Below are 9051 nucleotides of genomic sequence, written 5' to 3'. Positions count from 1 at the left end.
GTGTTAGCCCATGAATATTTTGGTGATATGACTTTTTGACGATTTAAAAAAAAAAACCTTTACGGAATCCTCCGTAGAGAGTTGGGGAGCAGTACGTGAAACCTCACCATTTTTGCACATATTTTGGACATTTATGAGTCATTTCTCAGTTTTTCATATGTGTTAGCCCATTAATATTTTAGTGATATGGCTTTCCATCGATTTTTTTGTAAAACCTTTACAGAATTCTCCATAGGGAGTCGAAAGAGTAGTATGTACAGTCTCACCATTTTTACAACATATTTTGGCATTTAGCGACCAATTTACAGGAATTAAACGATTTTCTCAATTTTTCATATGTGTTAGCCCATAAATATTTTGGTAAGATGACTTTCCGTCAATTTTTTGCAACCTTTACGGACCCTCCGTAAGGAGTTAGGAAGCCGTACATATCGTCTAATCATTCTTTACGAACATTTATATAATGCAAAACTAAAATATCCAAAATTATTTTTTGAAAGGAAAAAATTACCTAATAGAGCAAACTTATGTTCAGTATTTATCTGAAATATCAATAGTTGATAAAAATTTAATACATAATGAGAGTTTTGAGTTTTATCTGTTTAACTAAAATACAGTTATTTGTGAAATTTATTACAAAATAATATAATCAAATTAATCACCCATTTGATGTTGTAGATGAGCCAAGTGGCAGTGCACTATAAATACCCAAAAAAAATAAAAATCAATGGGGGTAGAATGAAAAATTAGTGGACGCCATTTGTCCGGCAGAAAACACAACTTTCCGGTGCGTCTCCGATCTTCTTCTCAGGTGATATTTCTGCAACTGAGTACGCTTCTACTCAGTTATTATTAATACACTGTTTATTTCAAATCAAAATAGTAGTAGAAATTCGAGGTATAGGATTTGTAGTATATTGAAAGTTCATGTTTAATTTTAGATTAATGGGAGCAAATTAATATGATTCGAAACTGAATAATCAAAAGGCGAATCAGAATTAGAGAATGAGAAGTTCCTATGTAGTGTTAATTTTTTTGACGGGTTGTCTAGTTGCAATAAACATTATCAGGTGGATTAGCTCTAGTTTCTTTGTTGTGAGCTGAGACGATACATTTTTTTCCCTCCTTTTAGGAGTTTTGAAGAACTGAGGGAGGTGATTAGTCAGGATATAACACAGGTTTAAGTTTACTGAGGACGTGACTCTAGATAGGAAGGTATCATGTCGAGGATTAGGGTGGAAGGTTAGTAGGTTGCCGAGTGTTGTTGCACTTCATTCATGTGGTAGAGGCAGGGCGGTAGGCTCCTCTACTATTGTCCTTAATAGTTATTATTTAGGAATCACATAGCTTTTTTGTTCGTTGGTATTTATTAATATTTGTTGCTTCATTTGCTTTGTATCTTGCTTTTTTGGTCTTATTTTCTTATAATCATGCTTCAAATTCTTTGGTCTATCGAAAACAGTCTCTCTACAAAGATCAAGGTCTACCCTCCTTAGAGCCCACTTGTGGGATTGCACTAGCGTGTTGTTGTTGGAATTGATTGCAGAAATACTCGAATTGCAATTTAGAAGTTCTTCTTTAGCTTGAATTTGCTCAGTGAACATGAATTTAGTTATGTTTGGAGCTGAAATAAACATTTAGATGTTGGATTAAATGAACCCAAATAGGAGGGTATGGATATAGAGGATTCATGTAGTCTACCCAAAGCAATTTTTGTAGTTTAAAAGGTAAACATTTAGGTTTTTTGTGAAGTTTTGACAAGGTTTTCTCCTTTCTTTTCTTTTTGAACCTTTCTAAAAGTCAGTATACAAATTTAAATTCCCTGAATTGACTACATCGATGCTGAAGTTGAAAATTTGAAAAGAGTAACTTTATTTCAGAAGTAGATTGAACGGAAAGGAAACTAGGTTCTTTGAAGGAGTAGGGTGAAGGAGGAGTTGTCCTGAACAGCAGCCATGGTGCAAAGTATGTCAATGAGTACTCTTGCAACTTCTAGATATTGTGGGGTTTGTGGATCCACCTGTTTGAGGAGGCAGTTTGGTCGAATAAAAGAAACCGCAATAGGTTTTAGGGAAAGTCAATTTGTTTGGAACGATCGTCGGAAAAGCTTGTCCTTTGCAACCCACATTGATATGCTAAAGCAGAGAAATTTGAGAGTTCAAGCTGGATGGTTGTTTAAAGGAGGTGACCAAAGCTCAGAAGCAAGCATTGAGCGTAGCGAGAATGCCAATGAAGATATATTGATGTTCTTTTTCCAGCTGGACCTGGCTACACGCGTGCAGGTTACCATCTATCTCTGTGATGTGCTGTAGTTTATTTGCTATATCTTTGATCATTGCTTCACGAGTGTCTATCCTGCTTTATGTACAGTATGCTTTGAATGTGGAGCAGTATGAAATTGCACAACAACTAAGAGAGAAGCTCAATGAGGTTAGTTTATGCAGATATCAAATGTCCTGTTTTCATCTCATCTTTTACTCATTTCCCATTACCAGCTTTAAGCAACTGTTCTTCTTGCGATTTTATTGGATTTGATTTTTGGAGTTTGGATCTCCGAAATTGGACAAGCCAACGGATAGATGAGAATTGTTTACTGACTAGAATCAGTGTGCTTCTTATATGCTAATGAAGGTGGAAACAGAGGTTTTGAAGCAGCAGGAATCCAGAAGGGGATCAGCCTCAAAGAGTGAAGCTCAAGATATGGCTATAAGCATCTTGCGTCTACGGTAAGCATACTCACATTCCTTTTGTTCTTTTTTGCCATGAGCTTTGAGTGCTGGATATCAAGCTATTTCTTGAATTGATTATAAAGATTCTACCTTTAGTATGTTCCAAAGGTACCTTTTGAAGCACCTCTGATTAGCTTTTGCTTCGTCCAGTGCAGACCTGCAGAATGCAGTTCAGAGTGAAAATTATGATTTGGCAGCTAAATTACGAGATGAAATTTCCAAGCTTGAGGCAGAGTCTCTGACTACATCAATAAGAGCTCAGGCATATGAAAATGCTCAATATGCATTTCGATTAGGCCAGAAAGTGAAGCACACGAATTTTGGTATGGAATCTTTAACTAATTGTTTGGAGTGGAAGGAACAGCCTTTGTCTAATTCAAAAGATAACCAAATGTAAAAACAGATACACAAATCCTCATATGTTCTCCATATAATTAACCTGTAGCTAAAAGTGATATATAAATTTGAGAGCCTTTATGAAGTTTCCTGGTAGGATCGGCAAATTTGATGATTTGATTAATTCACAGTCTTTCATGGCAGAAGTTTTACATTGTAAATGCATGAACTACTTAAACCTCACTGAGTGATCAACCCTTGCTTATTTCTGATGTTGACTTATGAGGATACATAATCAGGAAGTGCCTTCAATATTTATCTTTTAGTGATGTGCAGTACCCTGCATGGAGTGATGTGCTATACCTTGCATGGACATCTTGTGGCTCAATGTATCGAATGATATAACTATTCTCCTGATACATTGCTTCCTCCTGTGAAGATGCATTCCCTTAACTAACATTCATGGAGCCCCTAGATTCAGCTCAATTAGTAAATGTTACTCAAGTTATTTATAGTACTGAACCCTTATGTTGTGACTTCAGGATATCGTGGTGTTATATGTGGGATGGACCCAATATGTTGTGAATCAAATTCATGGATGGAAACTGCTCAAGTAGAAAAGTTGACTCGTGGTCCTGATCAGCCCTTTTATCAGGTTTTTCTTGTCACGTAAAAATATGTTTCATCCATTGCAAGCAAAGATCAATTCAATTTATCTATCTGAGCATGGTCTGGTATCAACAGTATTGCTTTGCGACCACATCCCAAGGAAAGATCAAATAACTTTCTAGCTGTGTATGTCAAATTGTCAACTATCTTTTTGTACTTTGTAGTCCCCTATCCTCCTTAATATCTGAAATTTACCGCTTATGCTGTAGAGTTCCACATCCTGGCTTCATCGTCTCATAATAATCATGAAATGTTGCATATGTACTGTGCATTGACCTGATAATTTACAAACTTCAATGTGGTCCTCTAGAACTGCTTATCTGTTTGCAAACATATAAAAATACTTTTACCATCTAGGTCCTCATTTTAGCAAAAGTATGCAAGCTCAAAGAACGATCCTGAATGATGTAGAAATTTGCTGCCTTTTAGAGCTATGTTCAAGATTGACGACCTCCAGAGCAAATAACTGTTTAAGCTTCATCTAATAAACATTTTCCTGATACAATCAAAAGAATTGTTTGGAGAACTTCTTATGCATGCTGTACAAGTTCCTGATCCTAATCCATAGTTCAAACTTCAGCTCTCATTTTGCTGCGTTAAGTGGTGCTGCTCCAAGTGATAATTTCTTAGTTATTACTTCTGATCTTTTTAGTTTGACTAAATATAGACATATTTTCAGGTGCTGGTGGATGTACATACAGATCCCAATCTGTTAGTGGCATATGGTATGTGAAATTTGTGACTATGAATAAGCATTTCCATTAACTAGATAATCTAGTGTTAGCCAAGAAAGGTCCATATACTGTGTGGAATTGTACTATATCACCTCTTAGAACTTTTTGCAAAATTTATTTGCTGTTTGTGTCTCATTAGTCTGATAATTGTTCATCATGCAGTACCTGAGGAAAGTTTAGTGGTGCCTAGCGAACCAGATAAGGTATGTATACAACTAATCTGAAATTACAACACAAAGTTGTCATTCAATCTCTAACTTGGTGAAAAATTCAACCACGTGCAGGATAGATTTGATCATCCCTACACCTCATTCTTATTTTTTGGGATGGATGCTGCCGGAGATTTCATACCAATCAAGCAGCTGCGCGAGAAGTACAACAAGCCTCGGCATGAGGTGCCTTATGATCCGGACAACGAGAAGAGTGGAGAAAGTTCGTAGATGTGACCAGAGGTTATGTTGTCCTCTATGCAAGATTTGGATATATGAGAAATTTTCTTGATTGAAGAGAAATGCCTTTCCCTTTCCCATTATGGTGGGGTTTACCTCATTTTGAAAGACTGCAAAATATGTTTCCTGCACAATGTCCTTAGAATACACAACATAGTTGTGGAGGCTCTTGTATAGTTCTGGAGATTTTGGATGACCATGACCAAAGTATATTGAGCTGCTGTTATTGTCAGCCTGTTTCAACAGAAAATGGTCAATGTATATTCATGTTTTACCTCAAAACCCCTTTTATATTTTCCTGTTTTTTTTTTTGGCACAATACATAAATGTGTCATTTAACTCGGCCTAGATGTCATTGTTCCTCGCCCGGTGTCCGGTGCGCACATTGTAGCCTGACTAAATTTGAATTCGCGCCTGAAAATTCCACATTGGCTGTAAAACGCTCTCTAACAAAGGTGATTATGTACCCAGGAGGACTCGAACATGAGATCTCTAGTTAAGGATAAAGAAGTACTTAATTACCAATTCACCACAATCTTTGCTAATCATTAATTAATCCCCGCTTTAGATTTTGACTAGCAATTGAAACATCAAATATCAATTGATTGGACTTTATACAATACCATAGTTATTCATACAACTACAACAATAACAGCATAGAGAAGTTGTTTGCGATTAGACGAAATATAGTATCGAATAATAAGATAGTAAATATGAAAGTTTAGACAAGCCTCGATTAGCTATGGATCGGGCTCTTGTATAAGTTCACATATTTTTCCCTCCAAATGTCAGAAGAAAAATGAACAACTCTCATATATGCTCCCTCCAAAACTCTTAACCAAAATAATGAAACTCATTGAACTAAAATTCAAGAATGATACAGTATATGCCACTGTTCAGATCATGTTCAAGCTCAAGATCAGTAGCACAACTTCACGCACATCTCATCATCAATGGTCTCCGCAAAGATCCACTTGCTTCCACCAAGCTTATAGAGTCTTATTCCCAAATGGGTTCCCTCAAAACTTCAAGACTCGTCTTTGACACATTCCCAAATCCAGATTCTTTCATGTGGGGTGTAATAATTAAGTGCCATGTTTGGAATAGCTGTTTTCAAGAAGCCATTTTTCTTTACCACAGTATGCTTTGTCAACTATCTGAAACCAGTAGTTTCATTTACCCTTCAGTCTTGAGGGCTATTTCTGCAATTGGTGATCTGGGTGTTGGTCGGAAGGTTCATGGAAGGATTTTGAAATGTGGGTTTGAGTCTGATTCTGTTGTCGAGACGGCGTTGTTGAGTATGTATGGTGAACTTGGGTGGACAGTTTATGCAAGGAAGTTGTTTGATGAAATGTCTGTGAAGGATGTTGTTTCGTGGAGTTCGATTATTTCGAGCTATGTACGTAATGGGAAAGGTAAGGAAGGATTGGAGATTTTTGGGGATTTGGTTAAGGAGGGTGTTGAAATTGATTCAGTGGCTTTGCTTAGTGCAGTTGAGGGTTGTGGTGAGTTGGGTGTATGGAGAGTTGGGAAATCTGTTCATGGTTATATATTGAGAAAGAATATTCAGAGTGATGGGTCTTTGATAAACTCGCTTGTTGCAATGTATGGAAAATGTGGCGATACGTGTAGTGCAGAGTTGCTTTTTCGTAGTGCTGTTGATAAGAGTACTTATACTTGGACAGCAATGATGTCCTGCTACAATCAGAATGGTCGCTATCATGAAGCGCTGGCGTTGTTTGTTAAGATGCATGAGTCTGATGTGGAATACAATGAAGTTACTGTTATGGCTGTTTTATGTTCTTGTGCTAGGTTGGGTTGGCTAAACGAAGGGAAGTCTATACATGGTTTTATAGTTAGAAATGCTTTTGATTGTGACAATGATCTTCTAGGCTCAGCATTGGTTGACTTGTATGCTAACTGTGGCAAGCTAAGTGATTGCCACAAGGTATTTGGTTCGTCTCAAGACAGACATATCATCTCGTGGAATATGCTCATATCAGGTTATGTGCAGGAAGGATTTTCTGACAAGGCATTGACGCTTTTTGTGGATATGGTTAGAAAAGGAATATTGCCAGACTCGTATACTCTGGCAAGTGTCCTCTCAGCTTCTGGAGATATTGGGTTTTCTGAATTTGGCTGTCAAATTCATAGCCACGTTATCAGGACTGGCTTTTCTACGGAGTTTGTCCAGAATTCACTGATTGACATGTACAGTAAATGTGGACTTGTGAACTATGGGCTCATGATATTCAAGGATACACAAGAAAGAAGTATTGTGACTTGGAATTCAATGATGTGTGGACTTACCCAAAATGGTTTATCTCGGGAAGCTATTAGTCTCTTTGATGAGATATACTCAAACTCGAGCAGAATGGATGAAGTTACCTTCTTAGCTGCAATTCAAGCGTGCTCGACTATAGGATGGTTGGAGAAGGGAAAATGGATTCACCATAAGTTAATCATCTTTGATGTGAGGCATGATATGTATATCGATACTGCTCTGACAGATATGTATGCTAAATGTGGAGATCTCTGGATGGCTCGAAGAGTTTTTGATAGTATGTTTGAAAGGAGCATAATATCTTGGAGTGCCATGATAGGTGGTTATGGAATGCACGGTCAAATCGATGATGCCATCTCACTCTTTCATGAAATGGTAAATAGTGGAATAAAACCAAATGACATCATTTTAACAAATATTCTATCTGCTTGCAGTCATTCTGGTTATCTGAATGAAGGGAAATATTTCTTTAACTTGATGATTAACTTGAACATTGAACCCAAACCCGAACATTTTGCATGCCTTGTTGATCTTCTTAGTCGAGCTGGTGATATTGATAAGGCCTATGAAGTCATCACTTCGATGCCGTTTCCAGCAGATGTTAGTATTTGGGGTGCCCTGGTAAATGGATGTAGAATTCACAAGAGAATGGATATTATCAAGATGATCCAACAAAGGCTTAAAAACATGCAAACAGATGATACTGGATATTATACTCTATTATCCAACATTTATGCAGAAGAGGGAGAATGGAATGAATCTAGAATGGTGAGGTCAAAGATGCGAAGTTTAGGTTTAAAAAAGGTCGATGGATATAGTATGATTGAAGTTGAGAAAAGAATACCAGCATAAAGCAAATGGCACATACTTCATTTGCATAAAGGGAAGTCTCAAGCTTATATTGATGTTCTGATATTGGAAGTAGCTGCTTCCATTGTTTTTGGATGTAAAGAACTGATTAGCCTGGGAATATGCAATATTTATTTCATACAGACTCTGAATGGGGAAGGGGAGCGTTGGCGTAATTGGTAAAGTTGTTGCCACATTACAGGAGGTGACAGGTTCAATCTATGGAAACAACCTCTTGCAGAAATGCAAGGTGAGATTGCGTACAATAGATCCTTGTGGCCCGACCCTTCCCCGGACCCCTCTTATAGTGGGAGCTTAGTGCACTGGGCTGCTTTTACAGGGTCTGAACTGGAAATGACTGCTGATCTGCCAAAAACTGGCTAAGAGGGGACTTAAAGCTGTCCCTGGATCATCAGGTAATTTTCTTGAACTGCCACTCAACGAGAATTATGTCTGCTACGGAGCTCAATACTGCCATTCTCTTTCTGTCAAGTAGCTATTCTCATGGATTGAGCAAAAACTTGATACATAGCCCACTTTTTAGCTCCAACCTGCCTTGGACTTCAGACAGCACTATGCTAACTAGATGAGATGTCCCTGATGACAAGTGTGTAACTCATAAGTCATCTGAACCAGGATCAAGAAAGAGGAGAAATGGAACGAAATGCATATTTCAACCTACACCAGAAAGAAAACGAAAACGAAGACCCAAGATAAGAGAGTCCATAATCCATATTTTGATGATGCATAGCACCGCGCGTTCTACTTGAAGCATTCAGAAAACCTGACTAAACACAACCAAGATTTTAATTTCCATGTTAATGTCATTGTTTGTAGAATATCTTCTACTTTTAAATTCATGTTACTCATTCCAACTAATTATTATTGAATTTTAGTACTCAAGGTTTCATCAAAACATTGTCTTATCATTCTTATTCTTATTAAATACTAGTCTATGGACACGTGCGTTGCACGTGTATCCCAAGTTATTTTGTACAAGA

At 37.4% G+C, this 9051-nt stretch overlaps 2 protein-coding genes across 4 annotated transcripts; both read left to right on the top strand.

Moving 5' to 3' along the window:
• Positions 1–710: 710 nt before the first annotated feature.
• LOC102591795 (uncharacterized) lies at positions 711–5213 on the top strand. 3 transcript variants are annotated; one of them, XM_006367953.2, is made up of 9 exons: positions 711–811; positions 1881–2282; positions 2371–2430; positions 2632–2726; positions 2880–3052; positions 3608–3720; positions 4414–4459; positions 4631–4671; positions 4753–5213. In XM_006367953.2, exons 2-9 carry the CDS (start codon positions 1956–1958, stop codon positions 4906–4908), a joined length of 1011 nt encoding a protein of 336 aa, XP_006368015.1. In that variant the 5' UTR covers positions 711–811; positions 1881–1955; the 3' UTR covers positions 4909–5213. The 3 variants fall into 3 exon arrangements, with proteins under 3 accessions (XP_006368015.1, XP_006368016.1, XP_015161344.1); XM_006367954.2 differs by having other exon boundaries at positions 715–811; positions 1884–2282; XM_015305858.1 differs by having other exon boundaries at positions 721–787.
• Positions 5214–5638: 425 nt separating this feature from the next.
• LOC102591455 (putative pentatricopeptide repeat-containing protein At1g69350, mitochondrial) lies at positions 5639–8960 on the top strand. Its single transcript, XM_006367952.2, has one exon. It carries the CDS (start codon positions 5792–5794, stop codon positions 8051–8053), a length of 2262 nt encoding a protein of 753 aa, XP_006368014.1. The 5' UTR covers positions 5639–5791; the 3' UTR covers positions 8054–8960.
• Positions 8961–9051: the final 91 nt, after the last annotated feature.

This window comes from Solanum tuberosum, unplaced genomic scaffold (assembly GCF_000226075.1).
Source record: "Solanum tuberosum cultivar DM 1-3 516 R44 unplaced genomic scaffold, SolTub_3.0 contig00061, whole genome shotgun sequence".
Taxonomy (NCBI): domain Eukaryota; kingdom Viridiplantae; phylum Streptophyta; class Magnoliopsida; order Solanales; family Solanaceae; genus Solanum; species Solanum tuberosum.
The sequence above is the reverse complement of the archived record's forward strand: the minus strand, read 5'-3'. Positions and strand labels throughout refer to the sequence as shown.

What these genes read in the sequence shown, in the direction of transcription:
- LOC102591795 (XM_006367953.2), top strand. Translation starts at nt 1,956, where the DNA reads ATGGTGCAAAGTATGTCAATGAGTACTCTTGCAACTTCTAGATATTGT. An exon ending in ACCTGGCTACACGCGTGCAG is followed by an intron (nt 2,283 to 2,370) that starts GTTACCATCTAT and finishes CTTTATGTACAG; the next exon opens with TATGCTTTGAATGTGGAGCA. An exon ending in TGCCTAGCGAACCAGATAAG is followed by an intron (nt 4,672 to 4,752) that starts GTATGTATACAA and finishes AACCACGTGCAG; the next exon opens with GATAGATTTGATCATCCCTA.
- LOC102591455 (XM_006367952.2), top strand. Translation starts at nt 5,792, where the DNA reads ATGATACAGTATATGCCACTGTTCAGATCATGTTCAAGCTCAAGATCA.